This window comes from Pan troglodytes, chromosome 6 (assembly GCF_028858775.2).
Source record: "Pan troglodytes isolate AG18354 chromosome 6, NHGRI_mPanTro3-v2.0_pri, whole genome shotgun sequence".
NCBI classification, from domain to species: Eukaryota; Metazoa; Chordata; class Mammalia; order Primates; family Hominidae; genus Pan; species Pan troglodytes.
In genome coordinates this window covers 110,264,068-110,288,973 of record NC_072404.2, presented here as the reverse complement: position 1 = coordinate 110,288,973, position 24,906 = coordinate 110,264,068, and the positions used below count along the sequence as shown (strand labels likewise).

At 54.9% G+C, this 24,906-nt stretch overlaps 1 protein-coding gene across 3 annotated transcripts; it reads left to right on the top strand.

Moving 5' to 3' along the window:
- EPHB4 (EPH receptor B4) lies at positions 1–24,906 on the top strand. Of its 3 annotated transcripts, none has more exons than XM_016946204.4 (17): positions 1–545; positions 3,215–3,285; positions 3,557–3,844; positions 4,820–5,216; positions 7,191–7,346; positions 7,598–7,930; positions 8,821–8,945; positions 10,108–10,273; positions 13,446–13,548; positions 13,751–13,815; positions 14,256–14,369; positions 14,470–14,717; positions 19,889–20,104; positions 20,900–21,049; positions 21,788–21,981; positions 22,161–22,316; positions 23,884–24,906. In XM_016946204.4, the coding sequence occupies exons 1-17, from the start codon at positions 494–496 to the stop codon at positions 24,011–24,013; spliced, it is 2,964 nt and encodes a 987-aa protein (XP_016801693.1). In that variant the 5' UTR covers positions 1–493; the 3' UTR covers positions 24,014–24,906. The 3 variants fall into 3 exon arrangements, with proteins under 3 accessions (XP_016801693.1, XP_016801692.1, XP_016801694.1); XM_016946203.4 differs by having other exon boundaries at positions 394–545; positions 8,767–8,945; XM_016946205.4 differs by lacking the exons at positions 13,446–13,548; positions 13,751–13,815 and having other exon boundaries at positions 394–545; positions 8,767–8,945.

The window sequence follows — 24,906 nt, the reverse complement described above, 5'->3', positions numbered from 1 at the left end:
AGTTCCAGCGCAGCTCAGCCCCTACCCGGCCCGGCCCGCCCGGCTCCGCGCCGCAGTCTCCCTCCCTCCCGCTCCGTCCCCGCTCGGGCTCCCACCATCCCCGCCCGCGAGGAGAGCACTCGGCCCGGCGGCGCGAGCAGAGCCACTCCAGGGAGGGGGGGAGACCGCGAGCGGCCGGCTCAGCCCCCGCCACCCGGGGCGGGACCCCGAGGCCCCGGAGGGACCCCAACTCCAGCCACGTCTTGCTGCGCGCCCGCCCGGCGCGGCCACTGCCAGCACGCTCCGGGCCCGCCGCCCGCGCGCGCGGCACAGACGCGGGGCCACACTTGGCGCCGCCGCCCGGTGCCCCGCACGCTCGCATGGGCCCGCGCTGAGGGCCCCGACGGGGAGTCCCGCGCGGAGTATCGGCGTCCACCCGCCCAGGGAGAGTCAGACCTGGGGGGGCGAGGGCCCCCCAAACTCAGTTCGGATCCTACCCGAGTGAGGCGGCGCCATGGAGCTCCGGGTGCTGCTCTGCTGGGCTTCGTTGGCCGCAGCTTTGGAAGGTGAGTTTCCTTGGGGGGGGCGCACCCCGTCACTCCTGGGACCTCCCCCCCGACATCTGGGCCTCGGAGTGGAGGGGCGGCCTCTGACTACCCCTACCCGGGCACTGCAGTCCCAAACACTTCGGACCGATAGTGCTGGAACGGGAGGGGGGCGGGGAAGAGGCGCCCGACGGGTAGTGGAGTTTTCTTTTGTTTGGGAAAGAAATGGAGTCTGGCTACGACCCGGGACATTCCCCTGCCCGGGCTCCCCGAACTCTCACTGCTGATTACATACGCCCCTGGCTGCCTTTCCTTTCCTCCCTACCCCACTATTCAAAACTATCTGCAAAGTTTCTGTCCCAGTCCCACCTCCCGCCGTACATGAGGGAAGGTTTCCGGAGAAGCAACAGCAGACAAGGCACAACTTTTCGTGCTAGGCCCTAAAACGACCCCCACCGCCAATTCCTTAGCGATCACACCTTGATCCTCCAATTCCACACTCCTGCAACAGGATGGCCTCCTTTGCATTCACACAGCAGACCCCCAAACCGCTCTCCCGCCCACTGCTCCTGCCCCTGGTATAGGGTGGCTCCTTGGTTTCTACAGGCTGCACCCCATCCCTTTAAATGCAGTCTAGACCCCGGCCCCAGGTGAGTCCCGGGCTTCCCTTGAGACCTAGGAGCGGGTAGAAACTGACCTACACAGCCCCCACATCGCCCTAACTAACCCAGTCTATCTCCCACCTCCTGGTCTCTCCAAGCATTTCTTTGGCCATGGATCGCTGTCCCTCCTGGTCCCCTAAAGGGGGAGCCAAGAGCCCTAGAAACTCTCCTGTGTCCCTAATGTCCTTTCAGTGAGCTGCCAACACCCCCCTTTCTCTGTCTGGTATGAAAGTGGTTATGGGGCGGTAGGCTATGAGGGACTCCCAAAGGGAAGGATTCAGCGGCGTTAGAAAAACCCTCTCCCCCTGGCTGGGCAGGACTGCCCTGGGCTGGGGATCAAAGGCTAGGTGTGGGGTTGGGAGTGAGGGGAGGCTTGCCCAGCTCAGAGAAAGGAGAAGGGGGAACAAAAACCATGAACGAGGGGAAGAGGAAGGCCAAAGGGGTGGAAAAACCACGAGGACGAGGTGTGGTGAGAAGGAAAGACGCAAAGAGGAAATGGTGATTGTGACACCTATTACCTGAGTGTTTCCAAGCACCAGGCCTGTGCTGAGCGCCTTACAAATGTTAATTTCACCCATCCAGCAACGCTAAGGGTGGTGCTATTATTGCCCCCATTTTTCAGATGAGGAGGCTGGGGCTTAGTTAAGGTTAAGTAGTTTATCCAAGGCCCTGTGCCGCAAGGAACAGCGAGAAGTGGAGGCCGAAAGCGAAGGAGAGATAGTGACTGTCAGAAAGAGAAATGGAGGTGGACAGAGAGTGGAGGAGAGATAGGTGAGAGACATGCGAACTGACAGATCAAAGCATGGCTGCAGCCGAGCTGGGACGCAGAAAGGGAGCCTGCGCTTGCTCTGGGCTGCGGACAGCCCGAGGCAGAGACAGTGTGTAAATTGGAGACAGGAAAACACTATCCCGGCTGGAACAATGGAGGGTGGAGACGGCAGCCTCTATCCACCCCCTTCCCAGAACCCGGGCATCCTGTCCCCAGTGAGCAGGGCTGTCTCTTGCCACCCATGGGGACCTTGCGCCTCTCACCTCAGGCTGGCTGGCTTCCCATCTGACCCCTAGCTGGAGGACATCATTTGGTCCCCAGGAAGAGGCTGCCTCACCCACCCTCTTTCCCTTCTCTCCTGCAGCTCCCATGGGGTGGGAGCCAGGTGTTCTGGCTCCCCTCTCCACCCTTCCCAGCGCCCAATGCCCCCCACATTGCCGGCCCCCGAGGGGATTCCTGTACCCTCCCTCCTCCACTCTCCACTGCCAGGGGCTGTGCAGTTTTTCCTAATCCCCCCCTTCCTCCAGTGCCTGTCCCCTCCCCCGATGATCCGAGCCAAGCCAGGTGTGTTCACCCCTCCCATTCATACCGCCCCCCAGAATCTCCTCCCCTCTGCCTTCCCGTAACCAAATCCAGATGTGAGGCCTCGGCGGGAGCCTGGGAACCCTAGCATCCCGACCTCCAGTGCTTCCTGATCAGGGCACTCGTGGGGAGGGAGGTACTGGGATGGGGGCCAGGGCTATGCCCCAGGCACGGAGCGCTCCCTTCAAGGAGGGATGGACGGGGTGTTTGGTCTGAAAGCAGGGAGGGGTCTTGGACAGGGAATGAAATTGTGGGGTAGAGAGGCTGATTCTGGGACTTAGGGGAGGAAACGTGGAGGCTGAGACAAGAGGTTCCCCTCCCACACCAGCAGCCTCTGCTCGTGGGGGTCAGGACCAGGGCGCAGCTCTCATTTTAACCCTTTCTGAGCTGCCGCCCCTTCTCCCCGTCCATTTTGATCTCCCTCCCTCCTCCAGGGAGGCCTAGATCTGGGGTATCCCAAGGGAGCCCCATGCCTACCAGATGTTGGGGGGGGGGTTGGCACTTAGCAGAAGAGGCCAGAAATCAGGCGGGTGCAGAGGGCAGGGCTTGCTCCCCTCTTGGCCCCCCAACTCCTCTAGCTCAGAGCTAAGAGGATCCACCTGCCTCGGTTCCCAGGGATCTGGTCTTCCTGACCTCCCTCCCCCACCCCAGGCACTGACTCTGTCTCTCTGTCTCAGAGACCCTGCTGAACACAAAATTGGAAACTGCGGATCTGAAGTGGGTGACATTCCCTCAGGTGGACGGGCAGGTGAGAGCTGCACCCAGGAGCTGGAGCTCTGGAGGGAAACTGAGGGAGGAGAGGGCACCTGTGCCGCCTGCTTTCTGCGTGCCACTCCTCTCCCCTGTCCCCGCAGATGACAGCAGCCCCAGCAGTGTCGTCTGAGCCCTTCTCAGAGGCGCCCTCCTCGCAGTACCAGCAGCCCCCCTTTCTCAGTCCCTCTCACTTTATAGGATTCACCCCATGCAGCCCTCTCCCTGGCGGCTCCCCAGCCCCCTTGCTGACCTCCTTCTCTGCACAGTGGGAGGAACTGAGCGGCCTGGATGAGGAACAGCACAGCGTGCGCACCTACGAAGTGTGTGACGTGCAGCGTGCCCCGGGCCAGGCCCACTGGCTTCGCACAGGTTGGGTCCCACGGCGGGGCGCCGTCCACGTGTACGCCACGCTGCGCTTCACCATGCTCGAGTGCCTGTCCCTGCCTCGGGCTGGGCGCTCCTGCAAGGAGACCTTCACCGTCTTCTACTATGAGAGCGATGCGGACACGGCCACAGCCCTCACGCCAGCCTGGATGGAGAACCCCTACATCAAGGTACCTGGGTGCCCCCAGGGCTCAGCCACAGCCAAGGTGGGATTCCAGCCAGCAGGCCCGTGGCCTGGAGGGCAGCCGATGTAGTTGCGAGGCCTCTGGCCCGCGCGCTGGGGGCTGGAAGCAGGAGGCTTAGGTCTGGGGAGGGAAGGGGGTGATCTTCTGGGTGGAGCAGCAGAATATACGGGGGCTGCCTGGCCCAGCCCCCAGGGAGGCCCAGGGGTCAGGCTTCTCCTCCAGTCACCTCAACCACCCTACCCCACTGTGCTCCAGCCACACTGAGTTTCTCCCATTCCCTGACTGCACCTGGCTGGTTTCCAGCTCGAGACTTTGCAGCGGTGATGTCTCCACCTGGGGGCCTCTCTGCCTCTCACACCCCTGCTTGTCTTCCGAGTTCCAGCTCCGAGATCTTGCCTGTGCCACCTTGGCTGACTCTCTCCTCCCTACAATCCTGCATACCTCTGTCCACCTGCCTGTCTCGGCACTCATTTTACTTTATTTATTTTTCTTTTATATCTATATTTTTAAAGCGGGGTCTTCTACGTTACCCAGGCTGGTCTCTAACTCCTGGGCTCAAGAGATTTCTCCCACCTTGGCCTCCTAAAGTGCTGGGATTACAGGCATGAGGCACTACGCCCGGCCTCATGGTACTTTATAACTTCCCCAGGATTCATTCATCGCTGTCTCCTTGACTCTGAGGTCAAGGCCTGGCATGGCGTCAGTGTCAGTAAATGTTTGTAGAACGAGTGAATAAAAAGGGGGAAAGGTGCAGGCCAGAGGCCGGGCATATCGCAGGAGCTTTGCAAGGCTGAATGGACAGCGTGGGGGCCTGCAGAAAGTGTGCCCTGGGGAAGGTGGAGGGAAGATTCTGGAACGGGAACCAAGGAGGTCCGGGAGGGTGAGCTGGGAAGAACACAACAGTCCGCTGGGTCCTCAGGGAGTGGGGACAGCAGCGGTGTGCCTCCCCCCTGCCGGCAGGTGGACACGGTGGCCGCGGAGCATCTCACCCGGAAGCGCCCTGGGGCCGAGGCCACCGGGAAGGTGAATGTCAAGACGCTGCGTCTGGGACCGCTCAGCAAGGCTGGCTTCTACCTGGCCTTCCAGGACCAGGGTGCCTGCATGGCCCTGCTATCCCTGCACCTCTTCTACAAAAAGTGCGCCCAGCTGACTGTGAACCTGACTCGCTTCCCGGAGACTGTGCCTCGGGAGCTGGTTGTGCCCGTGGCCGGTAGCTGCGTGGTGGATGCCGTCCCCGCCCCTGGCCCCAGCCCCAGCCTCTACTGCCGTGAGGATGGCCAGTGGGCCGAACAGCCGGTCACGGGCTGCAGCTGTGCTCCGGGGTTCGAGGCAGCTGAGGGGAACACCAAGTGCCGAGGTGAGAGCTGGAGCTTCCTCTGCAACTGCTGCTCATCCGGGGGAGAGTCCTGAACTCCACTCAGGACCCACTTCTTAAGTTTCCATTTTGTATAGTTAGATGTTGAAATGGAGGCTTGCTCTGTCACCCAGGCTGGAGTGCAGTGGCACAATCTCTGCTCAGCTGCAACCTTTGCCTCCCGGGTCCCTGTTCAAGCAGTTCTCCTGCCTCAACCTCGTGAGTAGCTGGGACTACAGGCACACGCCACCACGCCCGGCTAATTTTTGTATTTTAGTAGAGATGGGGTTTCGCCATGTTGGCCAGGCTGGTCTCGAACTCCTGACCTGAAGTGATTTGCCCACCTCGGCCTCCCAAAGTGCTGGGATTACAGGCGTGCGTCACCACACCCAGCTGGAAAAAAAAAAAGACTTTATTTTCACCTGAAATTCATTAATTTCCACTTGAAATTCCACCTGCAGTTGTAGCAGGACCTGACACTTGTGCCCCATGGAAATCACAGGTATTGCCTGGCACAGTGGTTCATGCCCATAGTGCCAGCACTTTGAGATGCCAAGCTGGGAGGATCACTTGAGCCCAGGAGTTCGAGATCAGCCTGGGTGACAGAGCAAGACCCCGTCTCTAAAAAAAAATTTTTTTTTTTTTCAAGACAGAGTCTTGCTCTGTCGCCCAGGCTGGAGTGCAGTGGTGCGATCTCGGCTCACTGCAAGCTCCGCCTCCCAAGTTAACACCATTCTCCTGCCTCAGCCTCCCGAGTAGCTGGGACTACAGGCCCCGCCACCACGCCCGGCTAATTTCTTGTATTTTTAGTAGAGATGGAGTTTCACCGTGTTAGCCAGGATGGTCTCGATCTCCTGACCTCATGATCTGCCCGCCTTGGCCTCCCAAAGTGCTGGGATTACAGGTGTGAGCCACCACACCCGGATTACAAAAAATTTTTTAGATAATTATCTGGGCGACCTGCCTGACCAACATGGAGAAACCCTGTCTCTACTAAAAATACAAAATTAGCCGGACATGGTGGCGCATGCCTGTAATCCCAGCTACTTGGGAGGCTGAGGCAGGAGAATCACTTGAACCCGGGAAGCAGAAGTTGCGGTAAGCCGAGATCATGCCACTGCACTCCGGTCTGGGAGTGCACTCCAACGAGGAGTTTCGCTCTTTTTGCCCAGGCTGGAGTGCAGTGGTGGGATCTCAGCTCACCGCAACCTCCACCTCCCGGGTTCAGGCGATTCTCCTGCCTCAGCCTCCCAAGGAGTAGCTGGGATTATAGGCATGCATCGTCACACCCGGCTACTTTTGTATTTTTAGTAGAGGCGGGTTTCCACCATGTTGGCCAGGCTGGTCTTGAACTCAAGTGATCTGCCCTCCTTGGCCTCCTTCTCAGGAAAAAAAAAAAATCACAGGTATTTACAGGCCATTCCAAGTGCCAAAAGATTGTTTTTGCTCATGGTGACTTCAGTATTACAGAGGTTAGGAGACTTGCTGCTGTATCTTAAGAAAGAAGCACAAATGTTGCTGTAGCCCAAACTTTTTTCCTCATGTTTCATTGCATTTCAGCTTAATTGGTTTCCCTGGTATTCCTATGTATTTTGTGGTGTGCTTTTAAAATCATAAGTTGGAGTAGAGGTCTTTCTGTGGGCTTCACCAGACTGCCGAGATCAGGGTCAAAACAGGTGAGGACCCCTTCTCTGGAGAGAGTCTCCTTTCTCCTCTAAGAGGAGAGGTTTTGAGATCTTTTGTCCATTTTCCCACCTTAGCACTTCATCAGCCTTAAAAGAAGCTGGAATTTTTTTTTTTTTTTTTTTGGAGATGGGATCTCGATATGTTGCCCAGGCTGGTCTTGAACCTCTTGGCTCAAGCGATCCTCCAGCCTCAGCCTCCCAAAGTGCTGGGATTCGAGGCATGAGCCACCGAGCCCACCGTGCAGATGGATGTTTTTGTGCATGCTTTTGATGAATGCTTTCTCTCTCTCAGCCTGTGCCCAGGGCACCTTCAAGCCCCTGTCAGGAGAAGGGTCCTGCCAGCCATGCCCAGCCAATAGCCACTCTAACACCATTGGATCAGCCGTCTGCCAGTGCCGCGTCGGGTACTTCCGGGCCCGCACAGACCCCCGGGGTGCACCCTGCACCAGTAAGTGACCAGCACCCAGGTGCAGTTCACTGGGGAGGGGTCACAGACCTCTGAGGTGGACCCTCACATGGCCCCCATCCTCCCTGGGCTTCTTCCCTTTGTCCCTGGCATGCTTGTCCCTAGCCCGGAGGAACATGTGGAGCCCACTGTCTCCAAGGCAAGAGTCCAGCATGGCTGCTGGTGCCTCCATTGCCCTCTCCCCACCACCGCAGAGCAGGTCAGCCTCTGCCTGACTCCCTGGTCTCCTGCAGCCCCTCCTTCGGCTCCGCGGAGCGTGGTTTCCCGCCTGAACGGCTCCTCCCTGCACCTGGAATGGAGTGCCCCCCTGGAGTCTGGTGGCCGAGAGGACCTCACCTACGCCCTCCGCTGCCGGGAGTGCCGACCCGGAGGCTCCTGTGCGCCCTGCGGGGGAGACCTGACTTTTGACCCCGGCCCCCGGGACCTGGTGGAGCCCTGGGTGGTGGTTCGAGGGCTACGTCCTGACTTCACCTATACCTTTGAGGTCACTGCATTGAACGGGGTATCCTCCTTAGCCACGGGGCCCGTCCCATTTGAGCCTGTCAATGTCACCACTGACCGAGAGGGTGAGACTTGGGGGCTGGGGCGGCTGGTGGTCTGGCGGGAGAGATGTCACTGAGGGCCTGAAGGGGAGAGGCAGGGGCTGTGAAGTTGGGTACCCCGGAAGTGTGAGGGGCCAAGGCTTTGGGGGCAAGAGGCAGAAAGAGGGCTGGGCGCAGTGGCTCACTCCTGTAATCCCAGCACTTTCAGAGGCTGAGACAGGCGGATCACTTGAGCCCTGGAGTTCAAGACCAGCCTGGGTAACATAGGAAGATCTTGTCTCTACAAAAAATAAAAATATTAGCCAGGTGAGGTGGTGCATGCCTGTGGTCCCAGCTACTCAAGAGGCTGAGGCAGGAGGATCGCTTGAGCCCAGGAGTCGGAGGCTGCAGTGCGCTATGATCGCACCGCTGCATGCCAGCCTGGGTGACAGAGCAGTGTGAGATCCTCTCTCAAAATAAATGAATAAGAAAGAGAGGGTGAGGAGCTCGTAAAGCTGGGCTGGAGAGTTAAGTACAGGAAGGCCCCCAGTGGGACTGGGGCCAGAGAGAATCAGAAGGAATTCTCGAAACAGCCAGGGGGAAATTGAGACAAGTGTAGCCAGCAGAGGAAGTGTTGGAAAAGATAAGGGACATGGCCAGGCTGATCACAAGGTCAGGAGTTCAAGACTAGCCTGGCCAACGTGGTGAAACCCCATGTCTACTAAAAATAAAAAAATTAGCCAGGCATGGTGGTGGGCACCTGTAATCCACTTGGGAAGCAACCAGAAGAATTGCTTGAACCCAGGAGGCGGAGGTTGCAGTAAGCTGAGACTGCGCCACTGCACTCCAGCCTCGTCTCGAAAAAAAAATTTTTTTTTAAGTTAAGGGACAGAGCTACCATGCACAAGGGTTCCCTGTGTCTCTGCCTCTCACAGTACCTCCTGCAGTGTCCGACATCCGGGTGACGCGGTCCTCACCCAGCAGCTTGAGCCTGGCCTGGGCTGTTCCCCGGGCACCCAGTGGGGCTGTGCTGGACTACGAGGTCAAATACCATGAGAAGGTGAGGCCATCCCCCAGCCCTGGGATGGGTGGGCAATGGGTTGTGCTCTCCTGGCTGGGACACCTGGGTTGCAGGCACCTGGCAGGCATTTGAATTCCAGCTCTGCCATGGATTCCCTGGGCAGCCTTGGGTAAGCCCCTTGGCCTGTCTGAGCCTCAGACTCTTCATCTATAAAATAGTTACTGTAATAGTTACCAGCGGCTGGACACAGTGGCTCAGGTTGGGTGCGGTGGCTCACGCCTGTAATACCAAGCACTTTGGGAGGCTGAGGCGGGCAGAATGCTTGAGCCTAGGAGTTTGAGACCAGCCTGGGCAACGTGGTGAAACTTCATCTCTATAAAAAACTTAAAATGGGCTGGGCGCGGTGGCTTACGCCTGTAATCCCAGCACTTTGGGAGGCCGAGGTGGGTGGATCACAAGGTCAGGAGTATTGAGACCATCCTGGCTAACACGGTGAAACCCCATCTCTACTAAAAATACAAAAAATTAGCCAGGCGCGGTGGCAGGCGCCTGTAGTCCCAGCTACTCGGGAGGCTGAGGCAGGAGAATGGCGTGAACCCAGGAGGCGGAGCTTGCAGTGAGCCGAGATAGCGCCACTGCAGTCCGGCCTGGGCGAAAGAGCAAGACTCCGTCTCCAAAAAAAAAAAAAAAAAAAAAAAACACAAAAAATACTTAAAATGAAAAAAATTAGACTGGGCACAGTGGCTCATGCCTGTAATCCCGGCACTTTGGGAGGCCGAGGTGGGTAGAACACCTGGGGTGAAGAGTTCGAGACCAGCCTGGCCAACAAGGTGAAATCCCCGTCTCTACTACAAATACCAAAATCAGCTGAGTGTGTTGGCGGGCCCCTGTAATCCCAGCTACTCAGGAGGCTGAGACAGGAGAATCACTGGAATCCAAGTGATTCTCGACTTGAGGTCGAGGCTGCAGTGAGTTGTGTTTGCACCATTGCATTCCAGCCTGAGAAAGTGAGACCTTGTCTTAAAAAAAAGGAATGATATTACGAATACAGCACATGGCTTGCATACGTAAGTTCTCCCAAAGGCCTCACCTGTTGCAAGGCAGGCTAGTGATGGGAGTGGAGGGCGAGGGAAGGAGGCAGGAAGAGCAACAGGAACTTGGGTTCCCGGGTGACGGCCACCCCACTACCTCTCCCGGACAGGGCGCCGAGGGTCCCAGCAGCGTGCGGTTCCTGAAGACGTCAGAAAACCGGGCAGAGCTGCGGGGGCTGAAGCGGGGAGCCAGCTACCTGGTGCAGGTACGGGCGCGCTCTGAGGCCGGCTACGGGCCCTTCGGCCAGGAACATCACAGCCAGACCCAACTGGATGGTGAGCCTGGGGAAGGGGGTGAGGGTGGGGGTTGGAAAGACCCCCAAAGTTCCTGGGAAGACCCCAGGTCTCCAAAGTCCCATCATCTTTTTTTTTTTTTTTTTTTTGAGATGGAGTCTTGCTCTGTCCCTCAGGCTGGAGTGCAGTGGCGCCATCTCCGCTCACTGCAACCTCCGCCTCCCAGATTCAAGCCATTCTCCTGCCTCAGCCTCCCGAGTAGCTGGGATTACAGGCGCCTGCCACCGTGCCTGGCCGATTTTTTGTATTTTTAGTAGAGACGGGGTTTCACCGCGTTGGCCAGGCTGGTCTCGAACTCCTGACCTTGTGATTCGCCCGCCTCGGCCTCCCGAAGTGCTGGGATTACAGGCATGAGCCACTGCACCCGGTCAAAGTCCTATCTTCATGTCCTTCTTCCTGTGGATCACATGGCATGCCCTAGAGAGGAGAGAACGTAAGATGTCGAAACCAAAACCAACAGCTGAGTTTTGTGAAGTCTGGCCTGCTTCACTCTGTACCCCCAGGCTGGAACGCAGTTGCTCGATCAAAGCTCACTGCACAGCCAGGCACAGTGGCTCACCCTGTAACCCCAGCACTTTGGGAGGCTGAAGCAGGAGGATCACTTGAGGTCAGGAGTTCGAGACCAGTCTGACCAGCATGGTGAAACCGCGTCTCTACTAAAAATATAGAAGTTAGCTGAGTGTGGTGGTGCACACCTGTAATCCCAGCTACTCGGGAGGCTGAGGCAGGAGAATCGCTTGAACCTGGGAGGTGGAGGTTGCAGTGAGCTGAGACTGTGCCAGTGCACTCCAGCCTGGGCAACAGAGCAAGACTCTGTCTCAAAAAAAAAAAAGCTCACCGCAGGCTTGACTTTTAGCAACAACCTGACCCCTGAGCTCCCCATTCCCCATCCAACAAAATGGGAATATCATGAAGCTTCCTGCAGGGCTTTGAGGATTGGAGGTAACAGGTTATTTTTAATATGCTAGGCCAGTGGCTTTCTTTTTTCTTTCACATTTTTTTTTTTTTTGAGACGGAGTCTCGCTCTGTTGCCCAGGCTGGAGTGCGGTGGCGCGATCTCGGCTCACCGCAAGCGCCACCTCCTGGTCTCGATCTGCTGACCTCCTGATCCACCCGCCTCGGCTTCCCGAAATGCTGGGACTGCTGGCGTGAGCCACCACGCCCGGCCTAACTTTTTCTTTTTTTTAAGAGACACGGTCTTTTTTTATCACCCAGGCCGGAGTGCGGTGGCACCATCATAGCTCATTGCAGCCTACAACTCCCGAGCTCAACCAATCCTTCCACCTTAGCCTCCCAAGTAGCTGGGGCTATAGGCATGTGCCACCGTGCTCAACTAAATTTTTTTTTATGTTTTGTTGAGACAGTTTCCCTATGTTGCCCAGGCTGGTCTCAAATTCCTGACCTCAAGCAATCCTCCCGCATCGGCCTCCCAAAGTGCTGGGATTACAGGCATGAGCCGCCACACCCAGCATTGGACCAGTGGCTTTTTAAACCTTGTAATTTTCTGTAATAGCTTTACTGAAATACAGTTCCCCTGCCATACAATTTGCCTGTTCAAAGTGTACAATCGATGACTTTTGATACATTCACAGAATTGTGCAGTCACCACCGCAAGTAATTTTGGGACATTTTCAGCACCCTCAAAAGAGACCCTGTAGCCCTTAGCCATCACCCCCCACCCAGATCTTTCTGTTGCCTTAGTCCCTGGCAAGCACTAACCCACTTTCTGTCTTGAAATCTTCCAGTGTGGTCTTTTGTGACTGTTCACCGAGCAGAATGTTTTCAAGGTTTATGTATGTTGTAGTATATATCCGTGGGTTTTTTTGGTTGTGGTTTGTTTTTTGTTTGTTTTGGAAACAGGGTCTCGCTCTGTCACCCAGGCTGGAGTGCAGTGGTTCAATTACAGCTCACTGCAGCCTCAACCTCCCAGGCTCAAGTGATCCTCCCACCTCAGCCTCCCAAGCAGCTGGGACTGCAGGCATGAGCCACCATGCCCAGCTAATTTTTTTTGGTATTTTTTGTAAAGACAGGGTTTCACCATGTTTCCCAGGCTGGTCTCGAACTCCTGAGCTCAGGCAATCCGCCCACCTCAGCCTCCCAAAGTGCTATGATTACAGGCATGAGCCACTGGACCTGGCCTGTTTTTTGTTTTTGTTTTGGACACACGATTTTGCTTTGTCACCCAGGCTGGAATGTAATGGTCTGATCATAGTGCATTGCAGCCTCAAACTCCTGGGCTCAAGCGATCCTCCCACCTCAGCCTCCTGAGTAGCTGGGACCACACGTGCTCACCACCATGCTTGGCTAATTATTATTATTTTTTGATAGAGACGGGGTCTTGCTATGTTTCCCAGGCTGGTCTTGAACACCTGGCCTCACACAATCCTCCCACCTCAGTATCTCAGAGTGCTGGGATTACAGGCGTGAGCCACTGCTCCTGGCCAATATTTCATTTCTTTTTATGGAGACGTAATAATCAGTTGTATGGAAATAGCTGATTTTGTTTTTTATTGTATCTTTTGGTGAACATTTCAATTGTATAGACTTTTTGGATAAAAACCTGAAAATGTTTCACCTTTAGAACGTTTCATTGAATGGAGATTTTTTTGTGGACTCTGGTATTTATACTAGAACCAAATCAAAACCACTCTGGCGGCTGGGCATGCCCAGGCTGGTTTGAGACCAGCCTGTCCAACCTGGTGAAAGCCCATCTCTACTAAAAATACACAAATTAGCCGAGCATGGTGGTACACACCTGTAATCCCAGCTACTCAGGAGGCTGAGGCAGGAGAATCGCAGAACCCGGGAGGCAGAGATTGCAGTGAGCTGAGATTGCGCCACTGCACTCCAGCCTGGGCGACAGAGTGAGACTGCATCTCAAAAAAACAAACAAAAAATTACTCTGGCAGTAAGAAAAGATTTCGAAACTTCCTCCCTTGCCCTGAGGTACTTCAGAGGAGCCTGCTGGCCCCTGGGGGGGAGTTTGAAACCCACTGTTTGTTCCCTGACCTTGCCTGCTTGTGTCCTCTCCCTCCACCTGTCCCCTGTACTGGGGACCTGTTCTCAGGAGATCACAGTTCATTGCTCAAAGCCGGGGCTGGGGCCTCCTACAGGACCATCAGTTTCTCCTGATCAGCAGCCTTTCCTTCCGCAGAGAGCGAGGGCTGGCGGGAGCAGCTGGCCCTGATTGCGGGCACGGCAGTCGTGGGTGTGGTCCTGGTCCTGGTGGTCATTGTGGTCGCGGTTCTCTGCCTCAGGTAAGGGCTCTGACACCCAGAGGCCCCTGGAAGCCCTCAGTTGATGGCCACCTGCCTGGGTGCTACAGGACAAGCCTTTCTGGCTGCCCCCAGCCTCTTTTTACTTGAAATCTTCTCCAATCCCTGCTCCTTCCTTCGGTGTGTGTGCCTCATAAAGATGTGTGACTCAGTTTACCTTTTGTTCCTTTCCCATTGGCTACAGGAAGCAGAGCAATGGGAGAGAAGCAGAATATTCGGACAAACACGGACAGTATCTCATCGGGCATGGTGGGTTGCCCTAATTTGATGGGAACAGGGGCTTGGGGCCGGGTGTGGTGGCTCCTATCTATAATCCCAGCACTTTGGGAGGCAGAGGTGGGCAGATCACTTGAGGTCAGGAGTTCGAGACCAGCCTGGCCAACATGTTGAAACTCCATCTCTATAAAAAATACATCAGTCAGCCAGGCATGGTGGTGGGCACCTGTAATCCCAGCTACTCAGGAGGCTGAGGCAGGAGAATCGTTTTAACCCGGGAGGCGGAGATTGCAGTGAGCCAAGATCGCGCCACTGCGCTCCAGGCCTGGGTGACAGAGCGAGACTCCATCTCAGGAAAAAAAACAAAACAAAAAACCACGGAGATAGGGGTTTGGGGCTAAGAGCTATGAGCCGAGCCTCCGAGTCCAGTGGGAGTTAATTCCCAGCTGACGGGGCCCTGCCTGATTTCTCAGGTACTAAGGTCTACATCGACCCCTTCACTTATGAAGACCCTAATGAGGCTGTGAGGGAATTTGCAAAAGAGATCGATGTCTCCTACGTCAAGATTGAAGAGGTGATTGGTGCAGGTGAGAGCCAAAGGCTGCCCGGGCACCTGGGAACGAAGCGGGGGTGGGCAGGGCCACACCGGGGCGGGAGAGCTGATGAGCTCTGCGTCCTTGTTTGAAGGTGAGTTTGGCGAGGTGTGCCGGGGGCGGCTCAAGGCCCCAGGGAAGAAGGAGAGCTGTGTGGCAATCAAGACCCTGAAGGGTGGCTACACGGAGCGGCAGCGGCGTGAGTTTCTGAGCGAGGCCTCCATCATGGGCCAGTTCGAGCACCCCAATATCATCCGCCTGGAGGGCGTGGTCACCAACAGCATGCCCGTCATGATTCTCACAGAGTTCATGGAGAACGGCGCCCTGGACTCCTTCCTGCGGGTGAGCACCCTCCCTGGCTTCTGCGGCCACCCGGAGTTCCCACTTACACCCAGAGGCCACTTGGGTTAAGAAGCCAGGACAGACAGTGGGTCCCCGGTCACCTCCTCCAGCCTTTTCCTCTTGGGCTAAGCCCTGGTCCTCTGCCTTTTCTTTTTTTTAAGACAGAGCCTCGCTCTGTCGCCCAGGCTGGAGTGCAGTGGCGCGATCTCGGCTCATTGCTGTCTCCACCTCCAGGGTTCAAGCGATTCTCCTGCCTTAGTCTCCCAAGTAGCTGGTAGTATAGGCATGCACCACCATGCTGACTAATTTTTGTATTTTTAGTAGACACAGGGTTTCACCATGTAGGCCAGGCTGGTATCAAACTCCTGACCTCAAGTGATCTCCCCACCTCAGCCTCCCAAAGTGCTGGTATTACAGGTGTGAGGCACCACGCCTGGCCGGCCCTCTGCCTTTAATTTTCCCTCTGGGAAAGGCTGAGCTCCTGGGACCTTCCTTTCCCACTGCCCCATACAGCTGAAGGTTGTCATTCCTTCTTTTTTTTTTAATTTTGTTTTAATTGAATTTTTTTTTTTGAGATGGAGTTTCACTCTTGTTGCCCAGGCCGGAGTGCAATGGCAAGATCTCGGCTCACTGCAACCTCCGCCTCCCAGGTTCAAGCGATTCTCCTGCCTTAGCCTCCCCAGTAGCTGGGATTATAGGCATGTGCCACCACGCTTGACTAATTTTGTATTTTTAGTAGAGACGGGGGTTTCTCTGTGTTGGTCAGGCTGGTCTCGAACTCCCGATCTCAGGTGATCCGCCTGCCTCGGCCTCCCAAAGTGCTGGGATTACAGACGTGAGCCACCGCGCCTGGCCAATTTTTTTTTTTTTTTTAAGACAGAGTCTCACTCTGTCCTCTAGGCTGGAGTGCAGTGGTGCATTCATAGCTCACTGCAGCCTTGACCTCCTGGGCTCAAGTGATCCTCCCGCCTCAGCCTCCTGAGTAGCTGGAACTACACTCATGTACCACCATGCTCAGCAAATTTTTAAAATTTTTTGTAGAGACAGGATCTCGATAGGTTGCCCAGGCTGGTCTGAACTCCTGGCCTCAAGTGAGCCTCCCTCCTCAGCCTCCCACAGCACTGGGATTGCAGGCATGAGCCACTGTGCCTGGCCTGTCATTCCTTCTTTTGACAAATATTTACTGAGTGCTTTCTACGCACCGGTCATCCTCCCAGTCCCCAGGAATAAAGCTATGCACACGGCAAACTGGATTTCTCCTCTTGGGGAGCAGAGGGTCTAATGGGGCAGGGGGACTGAAAATTAGCAAGTAAATAGACAGGCTTTTTAAAAAAGTAAACCAATCATTTCAAATGTGAAAAAAAGCAAACGGGGTCCTTCATGCAGATATGGCTAGAGAGGAAAGGGAACTGCTTAATTTATTTGGTCACTTTACCAGATTTTACTGACTTTTTTTTTTTTTTTTACTTTATTAGGCTTTTTTTTTTTTTTCTCGAGACGGAGTTTCCGTCTGTCACCCAGGCTGGAGTGCAGTGGTGCGTTCTTGGCTCACCGCAACGTCCACCTCCTGGGTTCAAGTGATTCTCCTGCCTCAGCCTCCTGAGTAGCTTGGAATTACAGGCATGCACCACCATACCCAGCTGATGTTTGTATTTTTAGTAGAGACAGGGTTTCATCATGTTGCCCAGGCTGGTCTTGAACTCCTGGGCTCAAGTGATCCACCCATCTCGGCCCCTCAAAGTGCTGGGATTACAGGCATGAGCCACCATGCCTGGCCTAGGCATCTTTTTAAAAAAATCAAAACATTTTTCTATGTAGCAAAATAACATTGCATTGAACAGAGTTATAGCGATTCCCTAGCGTCATTGAATACCCAGTTGATTTTCACGTTTCTCTAGTTGTTCTAAAGATGTCCTTCACTGCTGCTTTATTCCAACCAGGATCCAGTTCAAGACCGGGCTTTGTACCTGGTTATTATATATATTTTATTTATTTATTTATTTTAGAAACAAGGTCTTGCCCTTTCGCCCAGTTTAGAGTGCAGTGGTGCAATCATAGCTCACTGCAGCCTCCAAACTCCTTGGCTCAGGTGATCCTCCTGCCTCAGCCTCCTGGGTAGCTGGAACTACAGGTGCACACCACCACACCTGGCTAATTTTTAAATTTTTTACGGAGATGGGGGTCTCGCTATGTTGCACAGGCTGGTCTCAAACTCCTGGACTCAAGCGATCCTCCCTCCTTAACCTCTCAAAGTGCTGGGATTACAGGCGTGAGCCACCACGCCTGCTGATTATTATATTTTCGAGCCTCTCTAAATCTTGAGCAGTTCCTCATGATGACACTGACACACTGAAGGGTTGGGTCCCTTGTCCACCTGAATGTCTTGATTTCTGGATTTATGAAATTCTTCTTATGGGATCATTTAGCTTGTCTCTCTGTATTTCCTGTAAGAGAAGCTCTATCTGACGTGGGGTTTTTTTGGTTTTGTTTGTTTGTTTGTTTTTTGAGATGGAGTCCTGCTGTCGCCCAGGCTGGAGTGCAGTGGCACAATCTTGGCTCACTGCAACCTCCGCCTCCTGGGTTCAAGAGATTCTTCTGCCTCAGCCTCCTGAGTAGCTGGGACGACAGGCGAGTGCCACCATGCCCAGCTAATTTTTGTATTTTTAGTAGAGACAGGGTTTCACCATACTGGCCAGGATGGTCTCGAACTTCTGACCTCGTGATCTGCCCACCACCTCAGCCTCCCAAAGTGCTGGGATTACAGGCATGAGCCACTATGCCCGGCTAATTTTTGTATTTTTAGTAGAGACAGGGCTTCGCCATGTTGGCCAGGCTGATCTGAAACCCCTGGCCTCAAGCCATCCACCCTCCTTGGCCTCCCAAAGTGCTGGGATTAAACGCGTGAGCCACCGTGCCTGGTCGAAGAGACAGAAAGGGTCTTAAAGGCGCAGTGACACACACCTGTAATCCCAGCACTTTGGGAAGCTGAGGCTGGTGGATCACTCGAGGCCAGGAGTTAGAGATCACCCTGGGCAACATGGTGAAACCCCGTCTCTACACAAAATACAAAAATGGGCAGAGCATGATGGCGCATATCTGTAGTCCCAGCTACTCGGGAGGCTGAGGCGGGAGGATCACTTAAGCCTGGGAGATCGAGGCTGTAGTGAGCCATCATTGCACTACTGCATTCCAGCCTGGGCGATCCCATCTCTTACAAAGAGAGAGAGATGGGAAGGCCAGCACAGGTGACCTGGTGAACAGAGGAGAGATGGTAGATGCTGCATTGGGCAGTGTGACGGGAACCCGCTGGAGGGCTTTGGCAGGAGAGTAGTTTAAGAGGATCCCAGCTGGGCACAGTGGCTCACACTTGTGATCCCAGCACTTGGGGAGGCCGGGGCAGGTGGATCGCTTGAGGTCAGGAGTTCGAGACCAGCCTGGCCAACATGGTGAAACCCTGTCTGTACTAAAAATACAAAAACCAGCCAGGCATGGTGGTGCACCCCTGTAATCCCAGCTACTCAGGAGACTAAGACAGGAGAATCGCTTGAACTCAGGAGGCGGAGGTTGCAGTGAGCCAAGATCACGCCACTTTACTCCAGCCTGGGCAGTAGAGCGAGACTCCATCTCAAAAAAATAAATAAATAAAAAGACCTCTTTGCTGGGTGCTAGGGAGCAAGAGCAGGAGCTGGGAGAGGCCTGCAGCAGAAGCCTGTTGCCAGCATCCAGGCCGTGGGGTGAAGGGAAGGGTTTGGATTTGGGACATGTCTTCGAAGCATCACCAGCAGAACTTGCTGATGGATTGGAAGTGGCTGGTGAGGGAGAAAAGGGGGTCAAAGGAAACTCTGAGGTCTATACCCTGACCATCTGGCAAGTGGTGGTGTTGCCACAAACTGAGCGGGGAGTAGGGCAGGTGCAGGTCTGGAGGATGGATTCAAAATTCCGTTTTTGGACTCTATGTCCCTGGTTCTGTAGGGCTGCAGACGGTCTGCCAAATCTTAGCGGAACCCAGAATATGGGATTTGTTTACTGTCTGTGACTTGTTGGTTTCCCTGGTGAGAGCAAACTCTTTAAAGGTCAAGGTTGGGCTTCAGACCTTGGTTTTTGCACCGATCATTGGTCATACTGCAGTTCCTCACTGTTCTCTTGCAAATCCACACACAGCTAGTCCAAGAGAGCTGCACAACTTTGTGGTTGGATCAGCACCAATGTATCTCCACCTGTAGACGGGTCGCTCAGGTGACTCATGCCTGTAATCCCAGCACCTTGGGAGGCCAAGGTGGGAAGATCGCTTGAGGCCAGGAGTTGGAGACAAGCCTGGGAAACACAGTGAGACCCCATATCTACCAAAAAAACCCCTTTGTTTTAATTAGCCAGGTGCAGTGGTGTGCACCTATAGTCCCAGCTACTAAGGAGGCTGAGGCAGAAGGATCATTTGAGCCCAGGAGTTTAAGGCTGCGGTGAACCATGATCGTGCCACTGCACTCCAACCTGGGGGAAAGAAAGAGACCTTGTCTCTAAAAAAACTAAAAAACAGAAAAGCATTTGTTGAGTATTTCCTGGGTATAAAGCAGTGTACCAGGTTAAATGGAAGGAAAAGTTGAAATAATTTTTCAAATCATAATCCGATTGGGAGAGACTGAATGCTTACCATTGAAGCAGGAACCATTGTAAGCAATGTGTTGTGATACTGTAGCAAGAGCTGAGAAAACTTGGGAAAAGAGAAAGGAGGAAGGCTCACCTGAGGGAGTTGGGGGGCTTGCCCTACAGGTGAGTTGTGAGGTGGGTCTGGAAGTGACAGATACAGTTTAGGAAGTGGACGGGAGGCTGGGTGCGGTGACTCAACACCTGTAATCCCAGTGCTTTGGGAGACCCAGGCGGAAGGATCGCTTCAGGCCAGGAGTTAAAGACCAGCCTGGGCAACATAGTGGGAACCTATCTCTACTAAAAATTAAAAAATTATCCAGGCATAATGGCACATGCCTATTGTTCCAGCTACTCAGGAGGCTTGCCTGAGCCCAGGAGGTTGAGGCTGCAGTGAGCTATGATGGCACCACTGCACTCCAGCCTGGGCGACAGAACAAGACCCTGTCTCTAAAAAAAAAAGATGTGGATGGGAGGGGGAACGGTGGGTGGGCTGTCCTCACCAAGCCCCCACCCTATCTGCTCTCCAGCTAAACGACGGACAGTTCACAGTCATCCAGCTCGTGGGCATGCTGCGGGGCATCGCCTCGGGCATGCGGTACCTTGCCGAGATGAGCTACGTCCACCGAGACCTGGCTGCTCGCAACATCCTAGTCAACAGCAACCTCGTCTGCAAAGTGTCTGACTTTGGCCTTTCCCGATTCCTGGAGGAGAACTCTTCCGATCCCACCTACACGAGCTCCCTGGTAATGCTGGGGGTAATACTGGGTGTGAGCTTCTTAGGGCCAGGTGGGCAGGGCAGGTTGGAAAGGTGGGAGGCTGAGGGTTTGGCAGCCCTGCTCCAGGGAGAGAATACAGGAGCAGGCTGTGGGTGGGGGGACAGTCAGCTCCAGGAAGCCGACTTCCAGATGTCTAGGAAAATAACAGTTGGATAACCTGGGCAACATAGCAAGACCCCATCTCTACAAAAAAATTAAAAGATTAGCCAGGCGCAGTGGCATGCACCTGTAGTCCCAGCTACTTGGGAGGTTGAGGCAGGAGGATTGCTTAAGCCCAGGAGTTGGAGGCTGCAGTGAGCTATGAATGTGCCACTGTACTGCAGACTGGGCGACAGAGCAAGACCCTGTCTCAAAAGAACAGTGGCCAGGTGTGGTGGCTCACGCCTGTAAATCCAGCACTTTGGGAGGCTGAGGCAGGAGGATCGCCTGAGGTCAGGAGTTCGAGACCAGCCTGGCCAACATGGGAAAACCCTGTCGCTACTAAAAATACAAAATTAGCTGAGGGTGGTGGTACACGCCTGTAATCCGAGCTACTCAGGAGGCTGAGGTAGGAGAACCAGTTGAACCCGGGAGGCGGAGTTTCAGTGAGCCAAGATCGCGCCACTGCACTCCAACCTGGGCAAACAGAGTTGGAGAGTAGGAGGCTTGGGGCCTGAGCTAGGGGGAAAAAGCAGAGGCAGGTGGGGGACTGGGGGGCAGTGTGCTGGGTCTGGTGAGTCCTTCAGTGAGTCCCCCAGCTCACCTTTTCTCCTCTTTCTGCAGGGAGGAAAGATTCCCATCCGATGGACTGCCCCGGAGGCCATTGCCTTCCGGAAGTTCACTTCCGCCAGTGATGCCTGGAGTTACGGGATTGTGATGTGGGAGGTGATGTCATTTGGGGAGAGGCCGTACTGGGACATGAGCAATCAGGACGTAAGTGTCCCGTGGTCCTACCAAGCTTTCCTCGAGTGTTCTCTCACCTGGGATTTGGGGTGAAGGGTGGGTTCCCAGAGAGTCATCACTGCTGGGTTCTTGAGACCATGGAGATGACAAAAAGGAGAATTGATCTTTGTATCAAAGAGTTGAGATACAGGGCCAGGCCTGGTGGCTCATTGCCTGTAATCTCAGCACTTTGGGAGGCCAAGGTGGGCAGATCACCTAAGGTTAGGAGTTCAAGACCAGCCTGGCCAACATGGTGAAACCCCGTCTCTAAAAAAATACAAAAAATTAGCCGAGCATGATGGGCGGGTGCCTGTAATCCCAGCTACTCAGGAGGCTGAGACAGGATAATCGCTTGAACCCAGGAACAGAGGTTGCAGTGAGCTGAGATCACGCCATTGCTTTCCAGCCTGGGCAACTGAGCGAGACTCTGTCTTAATAAATAAATAAATAAATAAATAAAAGAGTTGGGTACAGCATATTTGGGTCGCAGAAGGATGCAGAGATGGAGGGCAGGGTTGGGAGGTAACATGTCTGTATCATAGCCCAAGAGCTGCTGGGGCCTTCAGCCACAGAGAGCTTCAACTCCGGCTAGGAGGATTCCTGGATCTGTTATTTTTTGGGGGGCTGTGGCTCCTATCCTACCATCTTCCAAGTCACCATTTCCTGGGCCTGTTAGCATCTTTGCTTTTCCTGGACAGCCTCACCCAGAGCTTCTTCCCCTCTTTCCAGGTGATCAATGCCATTGAACAGGACTACCGGCTGCCCCCGCCCCCAGACTGTCCCACCTCCCTCCACCAGCTCATGCTGGACTGTTGGCAGAAAGACCGGAATGCCCGGCCCCGCTTCCCCCAGGTGGTCAGCGCCCTGGACAAGATGATCCGGAACCCCGCCAGCCTCAAAATCGTGGCCCGGGAGAATGGCGGGTGAGGACTGCAGAGAATGGGCCCTCCTTCCCGCTCTCTGCCCCCACTCCTTGCCCAGAAGTGTCCGTTCATTGGTGTTGGGTGGGAGGGCCTCTGTCCGCCTCTCCAAGGCTGGGTTCCACCTCCTCCCCCGGACCTGGGCCTGGTACTCAGCATTCCTCCCCATCCTTGCCCCCTAGGGCCTCACACCCTCTCCTGGACCAGCGGCAGCCTCACTACTCAGCTTTTGGCTCTGTGGGCGAGTGGCTTCGGGCCATCAAAATGGGAAGATACGAAGAAAGTTTCGCAGCCGCTGGCTTTGGCTCCTTCGAGCTGGTCAGCCAGATCTCTGCCGAGTAAGCAGTGGCAGGAGCTGGAGTGGGGCGGGGAGAGCAGGGCAGCTGGAGTCAGGCCCACGGGGTCTGCAGGGGCTTTTGGGGTCAGCTTCGGGTGCCAATGCTGTCTTCTTGCACTGCGCTCATGCCATGCCTAGAAGGGCCCCAGAGGAGCAGTCACAGCCCCATGGAGCTGAGGACCCAAGGACTCTTTGGGGCCAGCCTGCCCGCCTCACCTCCTCCTGCCATCACAGCCCTGGGCCATCGGGCTTCCGCCTCTCACTTCTAGCTATCTTTGTGCATCTATCTGCATTCCAGGCCCGGCTCTCACGGTAACAATGTGTCAACTCGGGTTCTCTTTTTCCACCCATAAAAGGAGAAGATTGGGCTAGGTTTTGGAGATCCTCTTCAGCTTTTATGTGAAATGGTTTTATGATTCCTTGCCTCCCAAAGGCTGCGTATCCCCACTTGGCCTTTGTCTGCTACTCCCCCTTTCTGCCTTCCCGTTCCTCTCCCAAGATCTCCTCTCACCCCAGGTTGAATAACAGAAATAGAAGGAATAGAAATCTGAAGGCCGGGCATGGTGGCTCATGCCTGTAATGCCAGCACTTTGGGAGGCCGAGGTGGGCAGATCACTTGAGGTTAGGAGTTCGAGACCATTGTGGACAACTTGGTGAAACCTTATGTCTACTAAAAATACAAAAATTAGCTGGGCATGGTGGTGCGTGCCTGTAATACCAGCTACTGAGGAGGCTGAGGCAGGAGAATCGCTTGAACCCGGGAGGTGGAGGTTGCAGTGAGCCGAGATTGCACCACTGCACTCCAGCCTGGATGACAGAGTGAAATTCCATCTCAAAAAAAAAAAAAAAAGAAATGTGAAGGCCAGGTGGTGGCTCACGCCTGTAATCTCAGCACTTTGGGAGGCTCAGGTGGACCGACTGCTTGAGCCCAGGAGTTTGAGAGCAGCCTGGCCAACATAGCAAAACCCCATCTCTACAAAACAAAAACAAAAAAATTAGCTGGGCATGGTGGTGCGTGCCTGTGGTCCCAGCTACTCAGGAGGCTAGAGCCAGAGGGTCTCAGGCCAGTCTGCCCCTGCCCCGCGGGGCCTGGGCACATCCCTCCCTAATTCTTCCCAGCCTCTCTCTGACCCAGGGGGCCTCCTCTCCCTTTTTTCCCCTTATCTCAGCCTCCAGCCATCAGCAACCTTCTCTTCCTCTCCACCCAGCTCTTCCTCTCCCACTTCGGCCTTTTCTTTCTCACACTCCATTTCCCTCTACGGCAATCTGTGCAACCTCTTCCCCCAGTCTCATTTTGCGGGCTTTTCTCTCTTTTCTTTCCTTCCCTGGCACCCAAGCCAAAGGCCCCGCCTCTGGCCTCCAGCCCTACCCCCTTCTGCGGCTGCACAGAAGGATGGCTGCCCAGCTCTTAAAAAAACTGCCCGGGAACTGTTGACATCTGTTCTCCCTCCCCCACTGGCTTTTCTGATTGGCTTACAATCCTGAGGCTAGGACCGTCTCAGGAGCCAAGCGAGGAGAGCGGCCACAGGGACCCTAGGGTCTCACCAAGCTCTCCTTTCCTTCTGCAGGGACCTGCTCCGAATCGGAGTCACTCTGGCGGGACACCAGAAGAAAATCTTGGCCAGTGTCCAGCACATGAAGTCCCAGGCCAAGCCGGGAACCCCGGGTGGGACAGGAGGACCGGCCCCACAGTACTGACCTGCAGGAACTCCCCACCCCAGGGACACCGCCTCCCCATTTTCCAGGGCAGAGTGGGGACTCACAGAGGCCCCCAGCCCTGTGCCCCGCTGGATTGCACTTTGAGCCCGTGGGGTGAGGAGCTGGCAATTTGGAGAGACAGGATTTGGGGGTTCTGCCATAATAGGAGGGGAAAATCACCCCCCAGCCACCTCGGGGAACTCCAGACCAAGGGTGAGGGCGCCTTTCCCTCAGGACTGGGTGTGACCAGAGGAAAAGGAAGTGCCCATCATCTTCCGGCCTCCCCAGGTGCCCCCCCTCACCTTGATGGGTGCGTTCCCGCAGACCAAAGAGAGTGTGACTCCCTTGCCAGCTCCAGAGTGGGGGGGCTGTCCCAGGGGGCAAGAAGGGGTGTCAGGGCCCAGTGACAAAATCATTGGGGTTTGTAGTCCCAACTTGCTGCTGTCACCACCAAACTCAATCATTTTTTCCCTTGTAAATGCCCCTCCCCCAGCTGCTGCCTTCATATTGAAGGTTTTTGAGTTTTGTTTTTGGTCTTAATTTTTCTCCCCGTTCCCTTTTTGTTTTTTCGTTTTGTTTTTCTACCGTCCTTGTCATAACTTTGTGTTGGAGGGAACCTGTTTCACTATGGCCTCCTTTGCCCAAGTTGAAACAGGGGCCCATGATCGTGTCTGTTTCCAGAACAGTGCCTTGGTCATCCCACATCCCCGGACCCCGCCTGGGACCCCCAAGCTGTGTCCTATGAAGGGGTGTGGGGTGAGGTAGTGAAAAGGGCGGTAGTTGGTGGTGGAACCCAGAAACGGACACCGGTGCTTGGAGGGGTTCTTAAATTATATTTAAAAAAGTAACTTTTTGTATAAATAAAAGAAAATGGGACGTGTCCCAGCTCCAGG

Coding starts and splice junctions, on each gene's coding strand:
- EPHB4 (XM_016946203.4), top strand. CDS start 494: ATGGAGCTCCGGGTGCTGCTCTGCTGGGCTTCGTTGGCCGCAGCTTTG. Junction 5,217..7,190: donor GGGGAACACCAAGTGCCGAG/GTGAGAGCTGGA, acceptor TCTCTCTCTCAG/CCTGTGCCCAGGGCACCTTC. Junction 14,718..19,888: donor CCCTGGACTCCTTCCTGCGG/GTGAGCACCCTC, acceptor TCTGCTCTCCAG/CTAAACGACGGACAGTTCAC.